Source organism: Diabrotica virgifera, chromosome 5 (assembly GCF_917563875.1).
Source record: "Diabrotica virgifera virgifera chromosome 5, PGI_DIABVI_V3a".
Lineage (NCBI taxonomy): Eukaryota > Metazoa > Arthropoda > Insecta > Coleoptera > Chrysomelidae > Diabrotica > Diabrotica virgifera.
In genome coordinates, this window is record NC_065447.1 from 223,602,640 (window position 1) to 223,625,447 (window position 22,808).

At 32.1% G+C, this 22,808-nt stretch overlaps 1 protein-coding gene across 1 annotated transcript in view; it reads left to right on the forward strand.

Moving 5' to 3' along the window:
- LOC126884683 (knirps-related protein-like) overlaps positions 1–19,543 on the forward strand; it is a 202,072-nt gene extending 182,529 nt beyond the window's left edge. Inside the window, exon 3 of the mRNA XM_050650753.1 lies at positions 4,161–19,543. Coding sequence (XP_050506710.1) covers positions 4,161–5,078 — 918 coding nt within the window. The 3' untranslated portion in view covers positions 5,079–19,543. The remainder of the gene's footprint in view (positions 1–4,160) is intronic.
- The last annotated feature ends 3,265 nt before the right edge of the window (positions 19,544–22,808 follow it).

A 22,808-nucleotide genomic window follows, 5' to 3' on the forward strand; every position in this document is an offset into this window, starting at 1 on the left:
CACACATTGACCCCTTTTACAATTATTGCAAAGACATATCGGCCATGTTAAATTAACTATACTAATCCATTAAGAATACTATGAAATGTCGATAACATTTCCTTTTATCATACATTGTTACATAATGTCGAAGACGCAATCCATTGTACGGTGCTGAATTCGTAAATATATTTTAAGTACATGCTAAGCAATCACAAAACAATTGCAAAGCCGATACTAAATTAGAAGTAATTGGGTTAATAGAGCAACACTAGAACATTATTAATTAATGGGTTTTTGCTAATACAAATGTAATTCTTAAGACAAACATTTAATTATTTTATTTGCACGTTATCTTTCACGCCCTGTCAACAAAAATTTACATATACATAAAGGGTACCCCCTTTAAGATAGGCAAAATGGCCTCACTCCTAAAATTAAATTTCTTTTATTTTTTTAAAGTTATACTTCTTTACGCTCGATATGAGGGTGAATTTTTATATGTTAAAACCTACGATCCGGGCGCATGCGCATTATAACTTTGTTCTAATTGGATGTCCAAATGACATGTCCAAAATTATCCAATATGGCAGCTGTAGCGCAGCTGTGGTTTGGACGGTTGACGGTTTGGTTATGTATGGTTGTTGCGTTTTAAAATTTGTGGGAAGAGAAACAACAAAGGTTAGTTAATAGTTATACTGCCTTTTTAAATAGTTTTCATATTATATTTTTGAAATTATACTTCAAAATTTTTTAATTTATGTATGTATCAGTCCACAAAAGGTGTGGAAAGAATATATTAGTGTTTTTAAATATATTTGTCTACAAACGTGTTAAAAATGCAATTTTTAGGACTCCATAGGAGCGTTAAAAATGCTACTTTAAGGCACTAGTGCTTTAAAAATTTTAAGGCACTGCAGTTAAAAGTGTCAAATTGTGAAACGTCAAAATATTTATATTTCATTTATTAACATTAATATTAATAATACAACTTGCGCAATTTGAAAAAGGTGGTTTAAAAGGTTTTTTATTATAATTTTGTGTCTTTGGATTTGTCTTCATTGGGCGTAAAATAATCTTCTTCTTCTTTCTCATAATCCTTAGTGCCCTTCAGGGCGTCGGATCAATCCGACGCGTAAAATAATAAAACATCTATTTTTATATTTCACTTGTCACCGTGATATACAATTATGTATATCTGAAAGGTAAATAGCATGCGGCTTGATGGCCTTGTTGGTAGAGCATTGGACCAGAGATCAAAAAATCGCGAGATTGCGGGTTCAAATCCCGGACGATTCATATTTTTTTCTTTTTTTTTTTAATATTTGGCATTTGGTTTTTGTTCATTTTTGGTAATTATTGTTAATTTTTTGTATTGTAACTGTTAAGTAGATATATTTATTTCGTTGAAATTATATTATAATAGAAGTATAACTTCTTACGTGCGTACAAAGTACACACATATTCTTTTTTACTTTCTATGTCAATAAATAATAACATTCAGCGTAATCCTCCCCCAACCCTTCCCCCAAACGTCATCTTTTTGTTTTTATTTTTTTTTATTTCGGTAGGTTGCAATCAATTTAAAAATTTCAAAAATTCACACGCATAGCTGAGGCTTTTTCAAAACTTTGTCTATTGTTATAGACCCGTAAGTTACATAATTATACATAACTTAAAAATGCAATTATTTTTTTCGAAAAAGCTTTTAACTTTTGTTTTAGAGATGGCTGCAGATTTTTTTATTTTGTGTACCTATTTTATAAAAAAAATGTTTCTAAATCTTTTCAGATTTTGTTGTAAAGTGCGCCACTTCTATATAAACCCGAAAAACTGTTTTCCACCTACCTCTACCGAAAGTATACTTTTCCGGACCTCATTGTAGGGAGCAAAGTTGTACTTTTCCTCCCTAGGGAGGAAAATATTTTTCCTCCCTAGGGAGGAAAAGTAAAAGTGACGTCATGGTATTTCATTCATGAAATATAACTTATTGACGCCCTGTACAATATCTATTTTCTATTACGTAAGTATCTATAGATTTTAACGTTTATTTAAAAACACTCTGTATTTTGCAGAATGGTAAAAAACAGTAAATTTTTATTCTGATTTAACAATGTTTACATTAATAATTTGACTTATATTTGACAGTTGACAGTTATAATGTACCTACTGGTTAATTTTAGTTCTAATAAATTTTGTTGGTTAGTTACATAAATAAATTAAGTAAAAATAAAAAAATTACTTGTTATTTGAGGAAGGTGGAAAAACCATATGTATACCATGGGAGTAAAGTGCCTTTTCCTCCCTTGAATGATTACTGCCCTCCGCTACGCGTCGGGCAGTAAACTTCATTCTCGGGAGGAAAAGTAGCACTTTCCTCCCTTGTTATACAAATAGCTATTTTGATGGGTTTTGGGAGAGTTTTGCTATTAGGTTTAAAATAGATTAAATCAAGTTTTTTTTATAGGTTATATACTTTGTAGTAACTGAGTTCTTTAAGACATTCAAAAACTGAGCGAAACACCTTAAAACCCCCAAAGATACACGTTATTTGTGTTTTTTCAAGCTTGTTAAGGATTTTTGTAATTTTTTGAGGGTTAAATCATATTTTTTGAGATCGATACAACCTAAATAATTTTTTTCATTTTTTTACGTTTTATGTATTTAAAAAATAACATTTAGCGCAATTTTAGCTTCCCCATCATCCTTACCACCTAAAACATAATTTTTCCGTTTTTATAATAGTTTTTTCGTGTTTCAATTAAGGCCATCGGTACATAATTCGCAAATATTTACGGGTATCCCTACCTTTTCTGTCTTTACACGGCAAATTACGTGTAGTAAAATTCACACTGGTATGGATATGTAAACATTACTAGAATATCATTCTACTTGAAAATGTCATCAATAATTTAAAGAGATGGCTTTTGAATGTTCTTGGATAACTGTTATTTTTATAATTGCAAATTATTAATTCAGTTAATAAATGTGATAATTTTTTCACTAACTATGTATTCAGTGATTGTAATAATTTATATGTACAACAAAAACTAATACTCAATCGAGAAAAGAGGACAAGTGTTAAAGTGATTTTTTAATAATACATTGTTACTATGGAACGCTTACAATTTTGAACATCTTTAACAACAAAATACTTGGATCACAGAATATATATTCTTGATGTATTCTCTGCTTGGATCTTCCACAAATATTACACAATAAATAACTTTTTATTAAGTTCACGTCTTAAATTAATTATTTATCAAATACACTATATATCAATATTATTTAATCAACAACTCAAAATATTTCCGATGCCATGTCAAATATTTAAAATTGTCACTGATTGTCACTGTCTGACTGACAGTGTGCTGACAATATTCTATTCGACTGAGTGCGTTGTATGACAAAGATAGATTTGGAAATATTACCACGGACATTGTGTTCATTTTTTTCGAATCCTGAAAAAACCAATACATATTTTTGAAAAATTTAAACGCAAAATGAAAGACTATAATATTACCGAGGGCCGAAAGTCCCTTAGAATAAATAAAAAGTTTATTTTGAATGAGATATTTTAAATTAAATATCACACTAAATTTTCTCTTAGTTTTTCACCCCTGTAACTTATTAAAATAAACATTATAGAAGTTCTCAGGGACTTTCGGCCCTCGCCAATAACGTAATCTTTCATTCTGCGTTTACATTTTTCAAAAATACTTATTAGTTTTCTCAGGATTCGAAAAAAATGAATCCCCATTTGAATAGCATTGCAGCCGAAAATACATACCCATCCTCTTAATTTAAAAATTTCAAAAATTCTCACTCATAGTTGACTCTTTACATTTGCCTATTTTTTGTGGATCCGTAGGTTGAGTATACAGAACCTAAAAATGTATTTTTTTTTTTTTCGAAAAAAGCTTTTTTGGATATGGCTGAAGGTCTGGTTTTTTATTTTGTGTATTTTGTAAAAGAATATAATATATCTGATTATTTTCAGATTTCTTTGTTAATAGCTCCATTTTCAAAAACGCGAAAAACCTTTTTTTGTAGGGGTTTTGGGGGATTTTTTCCATTTAGGTTACACGATTAGATTGGTTCTGGTTGCAATTTTAATTTTATAATTTTATTAAATACCATTTTCTATTTTAGTACCTCTGAAATACTTTTTTTCTTTTCAGTCATTCTTCGGACGCTCCTACAACAACCTAAGCTCAATATCAGAATGCAAGAACAACGGCGAATGTGTCATCAACAAGAAGAACCGCACAGCTTGCAAAGCATGTCGGCTTCGGAAATGTCTTTTAGTGGGTATGTCCAAGAGCGGGTCCCGATACGGTAGACGGTCCAATTGGTTCAAGATTCATTGCTTACTGCAAGAACAACAACAGCAACAACAAGCCCATTTAGCGAATGTTTCACAGAACATGAAACCACCACAGAAGACGCCACCATTACATCCGCAGCCGCCACTAGGTATGGGCCTTCTTGGAATGAATTCCTTTCAACCGCCACTTTTACATTTACCCAAAACAAAGGAAGAGTTAATTTTATTGGGCTTGGATGAATACAAACACTCAGCCTCTCCTCAAGTCAGTTCTCCCGAATCACACAATTCAGACTCATCAATAGAACTAAGCGATGCTAGGAGGTTACCTTTGTTTCCTGGACTATTACCTCCTACATTCCTGCCACCTCCTGGTCTCCTTTTCCCTCCAGGATACCCCCCTCTATACCCTGGCTTACTGCAACCTGCCAATAACAACAGACTTATGAGAAACCACAATCATGGTGTCGAAGCATTTAACAAGCGAGTGTTCCTGGATGCAGTCCTTAAATCTCAGCGGTCGCCAACTCCCGAAGAAAGAATAACTCCCATATCCACTGAAACCATAATCCAAGAAGATCCTATCGATCTCAGCATGAAAACGAACAGCGATAGGGGGTCTTCTCCAGCTCATAGCGACCAATCGGGCTCAGGAACGGAGCGAGGAAATGGTAGCGAAGCCGATGAAGAAAGTGATTGCGAGTCAGATAGAGAAATCAAAAGGATGAAACTCCACAGGCCCACGCCGCTAGATCTCACGACGAAAGTATGATGGAACATATTTTTCATATTACTGATATTGCTTTCGGAGTACCTGAATAATCTAGATAAAAGATTTTCAGGTCACTGATCAGTTTCTGGGCCAGTCTTGAAGCTATCTGGATTTCCGTTTCGAAACTGTCGATCTAATGCAGATCGAAAATGAAAGTGTTCAATCTTTTACTCAAGAAGTCACTTGGCGGTTTTCTTAATAATATTTAGATTTAAAATGGAAAAAGTAAAAAGAACCAGTAGAATATTAAGTGTTTACATTTCATTGCTAAACTGATTTTGGTTATTTGTGATTGATTTTAAAAATAACAAAAAAATTCAAAATTAGAAAAAATCCTTTGTAAAAGGTATACATCACAACAAAACGTTTTCAATTTTTATAAAAATCATCATCAGTGTTAAATAAATTGGATGCTAGCTGAGCCACCAAAGAAAAGTATCCGGGTAAAAACCCTTTAAATATAACATAGATGCGTTAAAAGTGCATACTTTAATAAAATGCCTTATGATGGTCACGTGGCAACTAGGATAATGCCCAAAGGTAATGTATTGAAATTTCCCAACACGTGGGATCCAAATTGAGTTGTTTACATTACAATGACTTAATGGCAACTGAATCCCACGTGTTGAAAAAAATTTCAATACATTACCTTAGGGCATTATCCTAGTTGCCATGTGACCATCATAAGGCATTTTATTAAAGTATCCACTTTTAACGCAGCTATGTTATATTTAAAGGGTTTTTACTCGGATATTTTTCTTTGGTGGCTCAGCTAGCATCCAGTTTATCTAACACTGATGATGATTTTTTATAAAAATCGAAAACGTTTTGTTGTGATGTAGCCCTTTAAAGGGATTTTAATAAAATTTTATACCTTTTACAAAGGATTTTTTCCAATTTTGTGATTGATGGTATACAGTAAACTACAGGAAAAACATTTTCTTTTCCTTGTGGATTTTTAAAAAAAATTCAAAGATAAATTTAAGACTTATGTAAAAGTGACATTTTTATTAATTTTTCCAAGTTACATAGTAATACGTTTTCTCATTGATTTAAATTATGATTCTTATGCCATACTCTGCAACTTTTCACAGTAATAGTTAAAACATTTTTCTTTGACGTGAATTCTCTTTGGTGGTATAGACAACCATCTTTACACACTTATCCTTGCTTTTCGTTGCACAAAAGTTTTCTTTTATTATCTCTTATAATCTTTGCCATTTTTATTCAGTGTTGTTTAAAGTTTACTAAACCCCATTTTGTCAAATTTTTCAAAAGGAACAATTTTTTTGGTAAAGTAAATATCTCTATTAATTTAAAAGATACAATAAAATTGTTAATAACAAATTATATGACGGGCTTTCAGCCTGGTACCCTCCAAAAATTGAATCGACGCACCAAAAAACAAAAAAAGTCAAGGTACCGAGGGGGACATAAAAGTGTATACTCAACCCCCTCACCAGATCCTAGACTATGCCTATCGCCTCAACATTTTCCATACATACAACACCCGTCGATCTATTTTGTTAGTTAGTTTTCAAATTTGTTATATATTTATTAAGGAGTGATATTGAAAAATGATTCACCTCTGAAATCGTAAAGTGTACTACACATACCTTATTAGGTCAGTAAGAATTTCTTTGACAGGTCATCTTTTCGATTTTTACATCGTCCATTAGAGCAGTATTGTTCTCTTGGTACCTGTCAATCGGAAATCACTGTTCCCACGGCGATCTAGATCTACGAGCTCGAAAACAATGCTCGAGAATTAACTCTCCTCAAGAACAATCAATAAAAATCTAACGGAGTGAGCGTGGTTACACATTTAAAGAAAACATTGGTGTTATGTAGTTCTGAAATTGTTTCCAACAGCGCCGTGATCAGCATATCTTATCAGGAGCGGACTCGAAATATTAGCCATCATTTTTCGTGGATTTGGCTTATGATCTTCATTTTTTAATCCGGTCCAAATAAGAAAAAGTATGAAAAAATGAGATTAATGAGATAAAAATTCTTATTGCTATATTATCAAAGGGCAGTTGTATGAAGCAGCTGTCGATTTCATTTTGTCATAGGTCGCAAAAATCATCTACAGTTGGCAGATGCTTTTGATAAAATCATTCTTCTTTTGCATTTGTAGATTTTTATGTTTAATATTGTCGTGAATTTTGTACTTTAGAACATATGATTTAAATTGCAATAATCCGGTTTTGGATTATTTATTCCCATTAGCTTCTTTCACTCTAACTCCTGTTTAAAGCCAGTATAATGTTTCAATGATATTTAAGTTATCTTATCATGATGTACTGTATCGAATACCTTGTCATAATCAATAAATACAGTAAAGACATCTTTACGTTGATTTCGACATCTCTGTGGCAAAACATTCAGTGCAAAAAGTACTTATCTAGTTCCTAATCCATCTCTAAATCTAAACTGCGTTTTATTTTGATATTTTTTAGACTTATTCCTTATTGTACTGTTGATAATACGTAGAAATAATCTCAAAGTATGACTGATAAAACTCATAAGTCTATAGTTGCTACAGTTGTTCGGACGTTGTTTTTTTTTGTTCGGTAAATTATGAATTCAGACCTAAAGTAGACCTCTGGGATTTCATTAGTTTGTACCAGTACACATGATCGAAAAGCTTAACCAATATTGTATCACTTGTACCAATATCTTTCAGAATGTTATCAGGGCTAACAATTTTCTTGTTCATTGCCAATTTTGTAGCATGCAGTACTTCTACCTTTAGTATTTCTGGTCCTTCGTCTTTGCCTAATGTCTAATTTTTCTTCTGATCTGACATCATTAAATAGTTTATTGATGTACGTTTACAAAGTTGTCTGAATTTCTTTTTTTCTCAATTTTTTGAGGAGGTTTCTTATGATAGAGGTCAGCTATCTCTCTATTTTTTTGAACATAGTGAATTCTAATTCTTTCATTTAATGCATTTATCCTCCATCCACTTTTCTTTCATGTTCTTTATCGTTTGTTTTATTGCCTATGTTTTTTTATATTCCTCCCTGTTGTTTTTTTGTCTTCTCTGTTCCATCAATTTAAGAATTTCGTTGGTAATCCATTTTTCTTTTTATGTACGCCTTTATTCCTTTATACTACTTTATTGGGCTCAACCCTCTGCAATATGCTCAAACTGATTTTCGTGTTTATTGATATATCATTAATTTATTATGAATGGGCAATTAAGGATTTCCCTACCAATCCATTGGTAGACGTTTTTGCATCGAATAACAAGTTTTTCTCCTTTTCTGTTTGATGTGTACCTTCTCTTCAACTTATTAGTCGCTTCCTATTTTGTCACGTACTCTAGAATAACTGTCATCTACGAAGGTAGCAACATTGTTTTTAACTCTGTAATGTCACACATGTGTAGTAGGTATATACAGGGTAGATCTACTATGCCACAAGAGTTCTGGCTCTGATCTGGGTAGGTACAGTTTTTCTTCCTTTAGTTTTACTCCTAAAGATATCAAAGTTAACCTTTAGAGTAATTTTATAGATATTTTTACAATAAACCATATGGAGATTTGAAATAGATATTTTCACTTCAATAAGTTATCTTCTTCTGTTTTTTCTCTTCATAACTTATCAATTTATAAGACAAAATTTAATTAAAATTTTCGCGATGTATAGGTACGTTATGAATTTTTGGCGTCCATACATCTGTTACTTAATCCTGCACTGAACATCAGCATATCTGATGTTATATGCAAACTCATTTCTCTACGTGAGCTGCTCAAAGCCGCCTTTGTGGTTCGACTTTTCAGTTTCGGTATGTAATGGTATATATTTCGAGTGGAAAATCAGTCACGAATGTTTGGTAAGCAAAGAGGCAAAGTCAGAGGACTGTGAGAGGCATGTCGCCTACGCCTCAACGGATTTTTCGGAGGATTCTACTCATTTGTGCCAAAACAATTATCATATTCTGATACACAGTTTGTAAACCAGGGTGGATCTGTGAGAAAACGTATATTTTTGGAGAAAAAACTCATGAAGTAAAAACCAATTCTGTGTAATTGGTATATTTATTAAAATTTAAAAATCCCAATGGATTGAATAAAATGTGTCCAATTCAGAACGTTTTCGGACCTATCAGTCCATCATCAGTGAATCTACAATAAAATAAGTAATCCCACTATTAAAATTGAAAGATAGTAATCATAACCACCTTTTTTAACTTTCAAAATTTCAACAATCTTTCAATTTTAATAGTGGGATTACTTATTTTATTGTAGATTCACTGATGATGGACTGATAGGTCCGAAAACGTTCTGAATTTGACACATTTTATTCAATCCATTGGGATTTTTAAATTTTAATAAATATACCGATTACATAGAAGTGGTTTTCACTTCATGTTAAAATTTTTTTTAAGTATATGGTATACAGCCAACCTAGGGAACTTCCCTTTTTAGTATATTTTTGTGCGAGGTGGCACTTGGATTTTTGCAGATAAAGTTAGGTGATGACTTCAACAATAATAATTGACTTATGCTCCTTCTCAAATATGCCCGGAACATTAATAAAAAAATTAAATTATTTAAAAATTTCGAAAAACATCGATTTTTCTATTTTCTTTTCTTATAACTTTAAAACGATTCATTTGAATTGGATTTTGCATAATAAACGACTGGTTTAAAATGTCTTAAATTATTACCCTTTCTGCAAAATAGCAATAAATACAAAATAAGGGGGTAAAATAAGCCTGTTTTTATTCAATGTTATTCAACCACTTTGGTTGCACTTAGGACTTTCGCAATTCGCTTAGAAAATTCCTACAACATACTTAAATCGTTCACCAAATTTCATTAAAATCGACCTGATAGATTTTGCAGAATAATTTTGCAATCTAAATTTTTTTAAAAAGTTCAAATTCTTTAAAAACTTTTTGAAGAAAAACTAGATCATTTGGAAGTTTACTAATTTTTTTACATATAATGAGGTTCTCTACCTATCTAATACACTTTACAGAATTAAAATCGGATTATTTAAGCGGCCTCAGCACTGCTTTAAAGTTATAAACAGTTTTTTGGCTTATAAACATATACAGTGAGGACGTTTGAGTTATAATTTATTATAATTTATTAGCACAAATTCATTTTCTCGAGAATAGGCGTCTCTGGAGATAAATCCCGAAACAGGTCAATTTTTATTTTTAAATTCTAATTTTTTGGTATATATATATCATATTAGTGACGTCATCCATCTGGGCGTGATGACGTAATCGATGACTTTTTAAATGAGAATAGGTGCCGTCTGATAGCTCAATCAAAAGGCTATTCAATTTTGTATTCATTAATATAAACATTAACATAATTTTTTATACAGGGTTTGAATTAAAAAAAAATCTTGAATTAAATTAATTCCAATATTTAGATTACGTCATCACATCCAGATGGATGACGTCACTAGTATGATATTTATGTCAAAAAATTATAATTTAAAAATAAAAATCGATCTGTTTAAGGATTTATCTCCAGAGTCACCCATTCTCACGAAAATGAATTTATTCCAACTGAAACGTCCTCACTGTATTTGTAGCCAAAACATTGTTTATAACTTTAAAACAGTGCTGAGGTTGCTTAAATAATCCGATTTTAATTCTGTAAAGTGCATTAGATATGTAGAGAACCTCTTTATATGTAAAAAATTGGCAAACTTCTAAATAATCTACTTTTTGTTCAGAAAGATTTTAAAAAATTTGAACAGTTTTAAAAAAATTTAGATTGCAAAATTATTATGCAAAATCTATTAGGTCGATTTTAATGAAATGTCGTGGACGGTTTACGTATGTTGTAAGAATTTTCTAAGCGAATTATGAAGGTTCTAAGTGCAACCAAAGTGGTTGAAAAACATTGTATAAAAACAGTCTTTTTGTCCCCTTATTTTCTATTTATTGCTATTTTGCAGAAAGGGTAATAATTTAAGACATTTTAAACCAGTCGTTTATTATACAAAATTCAATTATCTTTATTTTCTTTCCCTATGACTTTATTCCAAAATGAATCGTTTAAAAATTATAAGCAATGAAAATAGAAAAAAATCGATGATTTTCGAAATTTTTAAATATTTAAATTTTTTTATTAATGTTCCGGGCATAATTGAGAAGGAGCATAAGTCAATTATAATTATTGAAGTTGTCACCTAACTTTATCTGCAAAAATCCGAATGCCACCTCTAACATCCACCTCAAAACAGATCCGCCCTGGTCTATTAAAAATTTTGGGTTAAAACCGATTTATTTTTTTAATAGGCATACCAGGTGAACCATTTGCCTTTTTGACTGATAATATAAACGAGTAATTTCAAAACAGTCTTTTTCTTGATCAATATTTACATTTTTGCATGGATTTGTATGCAATGACTTTCAATGGCAGATGTCAAAGCATTTATTTTATTTTGTATCAACAGCTTTCTCTGTCGACGATCATCATCCATGCAATTAATCAATAACGATCTAAAAAATCCTTTAACTGTTTAAATAGTCGATTTTTAGAAAGGATGATCTGATGGTCGAATAACAAATGAAGAAATCCTGAGAAGAATTGGTACAGAACGACAACTGCTATACACAATTAAACAGAGAAAAACGGCATACCTGGGACACCTAATTATAAACGAAAAATACCAGTTTCTGCAAACCTTAATTGAAGGAAAGATCGAAGGAAGAAAAGGAGTGGGAGTGGGAAGAAAGAAACATAGGAGACCTAATACATGGTCAAACGTGATCGCGAACATCCATTAGTGGATTGCATAAGAAGAAGAGAAGAAGAAAATCTGATGGTATCTGTTTTATTTCATTATTTCACTGAAGATGTGGGATAAAGCAATGCTTTGTATATTTGGGCTACAACCTAATTTATTGCAATAATGCAGACGAATATTTCGAAGTGACTTACTTTCCGTGTCCTCCGTGTTCCAGTGAAATTGTGAGCTTCCAGTGCTTTATCACATTCAGGGCTCTTTCGCTGGCTTGCTTTAGGCCTTCTTGGGTACAGGATTGTTTTAGCCGTTCACACACTAGCAGATAATCATTGATTTGTACAGCGCCACAATCACAAAGATCATCATCTATTTTTCTAGTTGTATTTGCAACGCGTCAGTTCATTTTACAGCCGGTTTAGACTACGTTGGAGGTTGATAGGATTGATCTGGCAGGTGTCAGCTCCAAAGTTTTCTATTTCATTCGCTTGACGAGGTATCTAGCTGTTTGTTGTGACTAAGGAAACTGCGGCGTGATTTCAGCCGCTAGGTTTGTTCAACGGGCTCATGCAGAAGGTGACTGTAGTATATGATGTTTGTCTTTCTGAGCCTCTGCTACTACAGCTCTTATCATCTTAAGTGGAGCTTTTCCTCCAATGGAGTAGATTTTTAGCAGCTGTGGTAGGTTTAAGTCACCATGTAACGATTGGAGTCATCTCATTTAGAGCGGCGTCCACCTGCGAGGTGTGCGTTGAGAGTTTTCAAGCTGGAGCCGTATACTCGATTGCTAAAAACTTTGTACAATCGCTGAGGTACAAGGACGTGTGTATGAGCACTGAGGAAATTAAGTTGTATCTGTCAGTTTCTTCAGAATATTTCTGTCTTGATCTGACTTTCATCTTTTTGTTCTGACAGTGGTATTTATAGGCAAATGATCTGTCAAGACCAACACCTAGGATTGTGGGGCTTGATGGTGCTCAAATTCCTTACCCGACCACACAACATTTTGCGTGTGCTTTCTTTATTAATTAAACGGAAAGCACATGTGTGTTTTGACGGGTTTGGCTTCAGTTGTTGACTGTGTCTTCTCCCTATATAAATGATTCTGTATAATGATGTTGTTGTCTTGTAAAATATGTAGATGGTTGTTATACCATATATTGTGTTGGCTACTGAAAACTTAGTATAAGCGCTGAGGTACAAAAACGTGTATTCGTGTATATAAGCACCTCAAGTTGTATGTGCCAGTCTCCTCAGAATATTTCTTTCTTAATCTGACTTTCATCTTTTTGTTTTGACAGTGGTATTTATATGTAAAGAATCTATTGAGGGCAACATCTACGTATTTTTTGGTGTTTGGTTGTGTCCTGAACTGACCACACAACATTTTGTTAGGTTCTTTATTAATTAAACGGAAAGCACATATGTGTGTGTGTGTGTGTGTGTGTGTGTGTTTTGTGGGTTTGGCTTCACTTGTTTACCCATTACCTCCACAAATCATCTTCCTTGTACTGCAATGGCTGTCTCTTCTCTCAGTATGAATGATTTTGTATCATGATGTGTTGACTTGTTGTTTGTGTAGATGTTGAATAGCCGAAGAACTAGTAAACTACCCAGGACCAATGCATTCTTCTGGGATTCTCCAGTGGGTGTTTTGACTTTGGAATGTTAAATAAATCTGGCGGTTCTGCAGTATACATCTTGTAAAGTAAGTTAACTTAATGTCTCTTGACACTTTGGAATCCAGTGTTTTACGGTTTTGGTGTTATAAGCTTCGGAGAGATCCACGAACGTTACGTCTGGTCAGAGGTGTAACCAGGATGATCCTAAGGGGGAGGGTTAAATCTACTTGATGGTCCCTGGGGAGTATGGAATAATACTGGTGTTAAGCATATAGAGCTCAAAGTACATGCAAAAGGGGGGGAGGGGTTATAACCCCCAAAACAACCCCCTGGTTACGCCTATGCATCTGGTATCTGCTTTCTTTCAAAGCCATATTCAATATGTTGGGTCCTATAGAAACCAGTTTGTTCAAAGAGCTTAGGTCGAATAACTTTTGTGGGATTTGGTGTAGGACTTGGTTCTCAAATGACAACTATTCAGACAACTAATTTGGTAGATCTTATATACTTTCGTGGATAAGCGAACAGGATCTGTGTACACTGGCACAGAATAGGGATTTATCGCACGAAAATTTTTTTAATTAGTTACTGTAAATAACAAAATTTGATCGAAATGTTTTCGAGTGAAAACTTGAGATGGCATCTGATAATAGTCACTGTTTCCAATGCCCAAAATATAAGTAGTGCCATTCGAATTCGATATGATATTATTGAAGAGCATATTCTTGTGTTACATAGTTCATAAATAAAAACAAAACAGTAAAAACAAATTTTTTAACCTAGCGTTCATATTATTTCGCACGTGTCATACTAAAACTCTTTCATATATCTCCTCCTGTAACTTGCGAGACCACCTAGTTGCATGATCCGACGTCCAGTATTAAAAAAAAGCCACAAACTTATTTATTGCTACCATAATTCCTTGAGATTAATAGCCAAAACTATGATTAATATTGTATTGGGAATCAAAAGAAATTAGAAATTGAGCGACCACTCGATTGGCACGTACAGACTACTAAAGTACAGGTGCGGTACCTGACAGGGGTACAGTGGGTCAAAAATAAAAAAAGTATGTAACGTTGAGGACAACCAATACCGTAGGTGTGAAATGCCAAAATTGTTTAAATTTATGGAAAAAATTGATGGACAAAAAGTAAACAAAGAATGATAAAATGTACGATAATTCCCATATTTAAAACATTTGGAAAGAAAATATTAAACGTAAATGACATTAAACGGACCATTATAAAATAATACTTTTGTAACACAACCAGAATCCTATATATACTTACAAATATATTATTGCACAATAATTCTTATTTTTGGAAAATTATTTTTGTTTAATCGTCTTTTACAAGTTTTTTTATTAACATTGGTTTGCATCACTGTTTCTAACAATTCTATAACCGTGCGTTCTTTGAGTTTTGTTTTCAGATACTCCCGAATCTTTAAAAAAATGATATTCGTGCTAAATTTTTTGGATTTCCCTTTTGGAAGCACGCCACTGTTTTAAGTGGTAGGTGAAATGACCCGAGAGGAGCTACTGAACTACCGAAATAATTTTGGATTTCTTAAACCAATTACGTAAAACTCAAATTACCGAAATCAACAAAATTCAATTTATCGAGATGCCGTAAGTGTAGCCTCTTCTCATTTGCGGATTGTGAGGTAGCTTTGATATATTTAAGGAATAATTGGATGAAAGCTCAAAGCTATTTAAAATTATACGGTGGGTTTTGGTTATAATGGTATTTGGATTTGTTTCGTTACTATTCTAACGTTAAGTTAAATTATTGGTAGTCGTAATGATTTGAAATCTAAAATATGTAGCAATATATTATCTAAACTTTGGAGCAATTTTAAATTTGAAATGAGTTTGTGAACTTTGGTTTCCACCTCCTAGAATTCTTCTATTATGGTATCGAAAAATAGTGTTCCAAATAATGTATTATACTTTATACAAAGTAAACTGAAATATCAAAATTGTGGGATTATAAAAATAGGTTGCAAAAATTTAAAAACACAATATGCTTTTTAATAATATCAGATCACATACGAAAGACACTACTTATATTTTTAACATTTTAAGCATTGATTATTAGGTATCCATATATTATGGCTAATTTAGGATTTAGGATAACTATGGATTAGTATTCCTAAATATTTTGCTTGTTTTGATCATTCTATGTATATTGAACACAGTGGCGGCTCGTAGTAATTTAAGGAGGATGTTCAATTATAGAATGTAATTATACAAACGGTGAATAAGCGCTGAAGGCGAAAAATTTTTGGGGCCTCGCCAAAAGATGTTCTGTAAATTGAAACCTATCTTTGACCCGATTAGTCAGGATGTCACACACTCTTTTTGTTTTGTGCAGAATATGATACCTACTGAATGATGACGCTTCTTCGGTGGTGAAGGTGGAGGCAGAAGTTACGAATATTGAAATGGCTTTGTCAAAACTGTTTAAAAATCCGTTTATTTTAACGGCATCCAAAGACCGAGATTGAAATTATAGTTTTATTCTTTGAAAATGCTAAACATGGAAAACAAAATAAAGAATGTAGTTTATCACACCCACATAATCACGAAGTTTTTCTATATTGTTCAACTTTAAAACGATGTTTAAACTTTTTGTTTCTTATTGCACATTCTTGTATCAAGTTTATCTCCGGCCAAGTTAATTCATTCTTTTTATAAGAAGTCGATTTTCAAAACTATTTGCATTTTCTTTTATAAACTTCACTGAATAAGGCTCCATCCTAAAAAAACTACCTACCAATATTGTATTTAATAAAATCCCACAACAGAAAATGCCAAACTGTGAATCGAAACGCTCCGCCCCGGTCTCTGTGTGCAGTGCACAAATCGTCAATGTTTTAAGATAGGAGAATCACTGGTTCACGGATTTAAGAGCTCTCGTTCTTCTATAGGGTTACTGTATAGTGGCTGGGTTTAATTTGAATTCTGCACTTACCACGTGCATCTAGCATAGCGGTGTTGTGCAAATAAATTATGAGATTAATAAATACAGTTATATTTTAATGATACTATGATATTTATGAGATTTAAGAAAAAATATTTTAATGATATTTAGGAGATTTTTAAAAATATGTGTTTTAATAAAATTTGATTGGGTGTTCACTACACAAGTGAACCAATGGAGAAACCGCCCCTGATTGAACATCTTCACTTGGCGGTCCGAACTTCCGAATCTTTTTTGGAACATGACAGCCTGTGATTTTTCTTGATTTATGCGATCTTCCATTAAATGCACCAATCTTCCAATTGATTAAGAGCATCTTGTAGGCATCTTCTCGTTAAGGTTGGATTTAGATTTCTTGCTGCTATTGCTGTATCATCGGCATATAGACATAGTTTGCGGTGTGGTTGGTGATTCCGCGTTGTATAGGTATGGTATACAGAAAGGGGGACAGTGCTCCTCCTTGTCGTGTCCTATCTGAACCTGAACTTTATATGGGCTAAATAGGACGAAAGTATGCATATGATTGCTTTTCTTAACGAGATTATCGAGATTAACAAGAAAGTTCAAATATATATGAAAGAATAATAACAATAAGTTGAGAAAAAGGAGTTTATGATATAAATCCACCTAATAATCTTTAAAATAACCAAAATCAGTTTTAAAACATTCCATTTTAAAGACTTCCATCGGATTCGTAATAATTTTAACAGTCTTTTTGTTTAAAATTTTGTTACCAGTTGAAAAACTTCGACCTTAAAACAATAAACGAAGAGCTAAACACGTTCTTCCTAATTATTAAAGATTATTTTCTACTTTTTAGAAAGATTTTTAATAGCATGTGATTTTGTGCCTTTTAAAAGATATTGGCTAAATATATTGATTAATATCGTGTGTATTATTTTTCGTAGTAAAATGCTGGACTTCTATCCTATAAAAACAGTGTTTTATAGGCTCAAATATATGAAACATTGGTAAAATCAAAAACAATTTTAAATTTTGTTACCAGCTAAAAAACTTCAACCTTGAACAATAAACGAAGAACTTCACATGCCTTTCCTAATTATTAAAGATTGTTTTTACTTAGATTTTTAATACCATGTGATTGTGTGCCTTCCAAAATAACTTGCGTAGTTACATCAACCGAACCATAATATCAAGGATGGAATATCATGCTGATTAAGAACATAATACAGGCCGACAAGCTTGAGACTCAGACAATAGAGTATAAAGTGTACTTTTCCGAAGATTTTTAGTGCGCTGAATGCAAATCTGAGCTCAAATTGTCGAATTGGCTCTGCTTTCTGAGATATACTAACCTAAAAGTGTGAAAAAAGCTGGTTTTGAAGACACCTTAATCCTAGAAAACACCTAAAATTCAACCCTTACCAAATCACAAGCAGCCAAAAACGGCTTTTTGCACCTTTAGTTTAGGATATCTCGGAAACCAGAGCAAATTTTACAATTTGGAGCTCAAATTCGGATTCAGAGTACAAAAAACCTTCTAAAAAGTATATTCTGATCTTTGGGTTCAAATATTGGTCTTTTGTCGGCCTTTTCTATTTCTAGTAGTACAAGGTGTAGTAGTGTTTTCATGGCTCAAATGAAAAATTTGTCAAAACGAAAAACAATTTAATGTTCCTAAGCAAAAACCTTTTTGGCACAATAAACCCTGGAAATGATCAAGAATTAAAATATTTTCAACTGTAAAGTTGATTTGTTTATAGCAAATTGTTATTGTACATAGTTGATATTTGTATATAGTATTTAATTTTTGTAAACTTTTCTAGTGATATGTAAACAGCTGCTCTATCATTTAAGTATTCTGAAATGGAAAATATGCCAAATTTAATGACTTTGCGCCTTTAAAATCCTCAAAATCATCACAATAGGGCTTTTCATCGACTCTCGTTTGTTTCGAGCTTCTGTCATATATTTTATAATCCGCGTATATTAAAATTATACCCGATTATACAACATATGACAGAAGCTCGAAACAAATGACAATCGATGAAAAGCCCTATTGATTTATTAATAATAAAAATATGTAACTAAAACCCGATACGTTATTACATTTGAGTAAAGTTTTCCTAAAAATTTTCCATTCCTCGTAAAATGTATGAATGTGGGTCTGACAGCACAGGTGACCAATGAATAATGAAGGTCATATTTTGGCACATTTTTTAATTCAGCTTAGTTTATAAGAAGAATATAGTCGGCCAGTATATAATATTGTATTCTACTTAAAGAAAACGAAGAATTTAGTTTTATTTACCACTATGAGCAGTGCAATGTTGATGATTTTATTTATATTTTGATGCAGAGAAAATTTTTTGTTTGGGTTTACCTTGCCTTTAAATATAACATCTCTAAAGTTGACTCTAATAATCTTGGCATATCTAGGGTTGAATCCACAACCCTCAAAATAAACTAAAAACTAGTATTGCAACAGCATTGAGTATTTTCAAATATACTTCTAACCTCAGATTACATTAATCTGAATAAAATAAGTACGTGAAAGAAAATCAATGCTGATCTAGAAAAATTAAATACATAATTACGTATTTATCAAATCTATCTAGCATTATTGACTCAGTCACACGTAATACACGTAAAAATTTAGTCAGTATTTTTAATACGATAATACGAAATATTCGAAAAACTAAAAATTTTCTCTGTCGCCACTTTTTATGGGGTAAAACTATATAACTCCAAAATACCTCCGTTTTTGTCAATATTTTGTTAAATATCATGTACATGTTACATTTTCAATATAATACTTTAGCTGAAGTACAAAAAAATGTTTGTAGCAAACATACACTTAAAACTTTTGTACATATTTATTTTGCCTGATGTCGTTTGACTAGTCACTACCAATGTTTTTCAAAATGATTACATTCTTCATTAAAGTATTATATTTTATCACTTTAGAAAAGAAATTGTTATATTTTTATGCCAAAAATTGTTCAAACTCAGACAACTAACAGTTGGGCATTGTGTACATATTTGTTACATAGTTTTTTTTTCAATAATATTTTTGTCTGTTATTAGGGGACTCAGGCCAGTTGTGATTGAGAAGGTATGAACGTGTATGTTTTTAAAAACCCCCAAATAAAAAGTGAATTATTTAATATTTGTTAGTTTTTATTCCTTTATACCATACCTAGAAATCTAGATTATGAAGAATTAATTAACACCGGTAGACAATAGGCTCGAAGGCACCGTTGCTCAGTCTGGATATATTATGGACAAGGTTATTTTTAGAAGTGAGAAATTCAAGAAATAATAGATACTAAACAATAACAAAAATAAGGAAGAGAACAAGTCTTTAAAAAAGAAAGGGCGCCACTGTATTTAAATGTTTGAATCCCAAAAAAATAGAAATGGGATATTTACATATCAAAGAGAAGAATGCAAATAGGCATCATTAAAATAAAGAAAGGTAAAATTCACTATGTCAAACTGTATTCAAAAATACCAAAATATCACAAAATCGGGAAATAAAATATTCAGGTAAAATATTAACATAAAAATGGAAATGATAAATATAAAGTGAGGATATTAAGAAATAAATGCAAATAAGTATCAATAATTAACTAATATAAACATAAAATATAATAAAAATCGAATGAAAATCCCTATACATAAATACTCATGATGAAGAAGTACATTATAATTAAAAATGACTAACCATTTTCATATCGCTGCAACATGAAGCCAAATCCGTCTTATATTTCAGTTCATTTAGAGAGCGCAACAAGCACTCTGACCGAACAGTTTGAAAACTCATTAGTTTTTTATCAGAGAATGTACATAGCTCTAACATCTGTACATGCATTGGGTTCTTCTTCTTCTGTCTTGCTGTGGGCATACTCAGCTGCAAATAAGATTGCTGCAATATGGCTGCAAACTTCACTATTACCGGCCATACACATACAATGTGCATTTGCTATGCCATTGGAATTGGCTATCACCCAAGCATCTAGTGGTTTAGCATTAGCTTTTTGGGAATGCTTCACCTAAAAAAAATATTTTATCTTTGTGGGAATGCTTCAACTACAAAAATTTATTTTTATTAGAGTATTTGCGTTCTTTACAATGATTGAGAATATTTTAAAATCAGACATTCATATAATATAATTTTAGAACAAACAATCATGACTGTTTATTATTCTCTTTTCTATCGTAGCAATTACATGTCGTCGACCTAATCTGTAAACTGCGAACTCCATTTATCCAAATTTTACAGAGGCACCAAAAATTATTTTTTTAAATTCGACTAATGTGAATACTACGTATCTCCCATTTTTAAAAATAGGATGCTAAAATGGAATATTTTATAGATAGGTACACATATTACTAACATTTGTACCTATATGGTTTAATGAGTGTATTTAATATTATTTACCACCAACTTTTTCTTGAAAATATCACTTTCTAAACAGAGGTCAGTCGTGTGGTATGACAAACTGGGGAGTTACATATTTTTCGTACTAAATTTGCCGCAAGGGAGATACGGTGTATACGAAGATGTCACCATTTACTCTTCTGGTAAAAATATGCATATGCATTTGTGCATCCTTTTTAAACGAGTAGGGATTTTTCAAATAAATTACAGTAATAACACTAATTTTCAAAGAAATATGGAGTTACACAGTTTACAAATTAGGACGACAATATGTCTGGTTTCATAGAGATATATAAACGTAAATAAATCTAATATTTAAAACCAATTTATCCAAAAGACTTACCCGTTGTCCTAGGTGAGCGACGGAAAACGACGCGACGCGATGCGTTGCGATGCGATGCGACCAGTAATTCACGCGACGTGTGGCTTATGTAGCGTCGCATCGCGTCGCTTTCCATCACTCAAACCAGGACAAACGTGACGATGTCAATTATTCATTCCTATTCTTAAGTGTGGGGAAGTATACGGCAGTGTTACTAGAAAATTCATATTTTAAATACTTAGCTAAAAAATTCCATAAACGAAAAAGAAAAACAACAAATGTCATATATTTAGAACGAGTAAGTTTGGAGAGTTTAATCATTTATATCCGAAATTAATGAAATAATTCACGTTGCTTTAAAGAGTATTGTGGCTTAATCACTTTCGAATATATCATTGCAGCTGTTAAACTCAGTATTAATAACTGAGCTATCAATAACTATCAATAAGTAATTTTCAAAAAACAAATTCTATTGAGGAGAGGCTGTTACTGACTTTAAGGTATGTTAATGAAAAAACACTGGTACTATATAGTTATTATTAGTTTTTATTTATTTAATAAACTATTGCGTAGCATAATTTGAATTGAAAAAAGCAATGGGGCGTCACATTGTGTCGTGTCTCGTCGCGAACAAATTAAGTTTGCACATCGTCGCGTCTTGTCGTAGACTGATTAACCCGAAAACGTAGGCCATACACAAATACAACCATTACTTGATATTTTCGCGTCGCGTCGCGTCGTGTCGCGTTGTCGCGTTTGTCGTTCACCTAGGACAACGGGTAATACTGTTATCCATATATTTCTTAATGCTGAATAAATAAAATAAGGGCTTACCTTTCCAACAATAATATAGAAATCATTAACAATTTTTCCTCCAACTTTCAAAACAAATCCAGTTGTGAAGGCTTTTATGTGCCTGAAGGCTTTTGTATGCTTTCATCTGCTGCTTAAAGTAGTAACTGTGAGACTCTACCAGATATGTAAAAATATCTATAATAGCATTATAATAGTAATTGGTGGAATGCACTTTACTGTAAAATCCAATTCTGATGACTGAATTGTATATGAATCTAAATCTCCAATTATTTTCAGCTTTAATGAATATCTAACAAGAATAAAAAACCGCTAAACGCCGTAAAAATGAGTGGCGCATACAATATTCCAGCTACAAAAGATCTGATATGAATATTACGTGACGCGAAAATGTATTTTTATTCTGATGCAAAACAAAATTCTAGTTTTATTTTAAAAAATTATTTCATAATATTTGCAAAAATTTGAAGTAAAACGCGCCACAAAAAAGTAACTTTGATACAGTTTGAATTTTGAAACTATTTTGTGGCGCGTTTACTTCAAATTTAGCAAATATTATGAAAAAATCTTTTAAAATAAAACTAGAATTTTGTTTTGCATCAAAATGAAAATACATTTTCGCGCCACCTAATATTCATATCAGATCTTTTGTAGCTGGAATATTGTATGCGCCACTCATTTTTACGGCGTTTAGCGGTTTTTTATTCTTGTATCAGGAGTTTTTCCAAGTTATTTATAAATTAAATGTATAAAGTTGAATGCAATGTTTCTCGATTACACGTTAAGCTTTATAAATGGTCGCCTTTGTCGCATTATCTCCCAAATGATCTAGTGCCCATCGAATGTACACTAGAT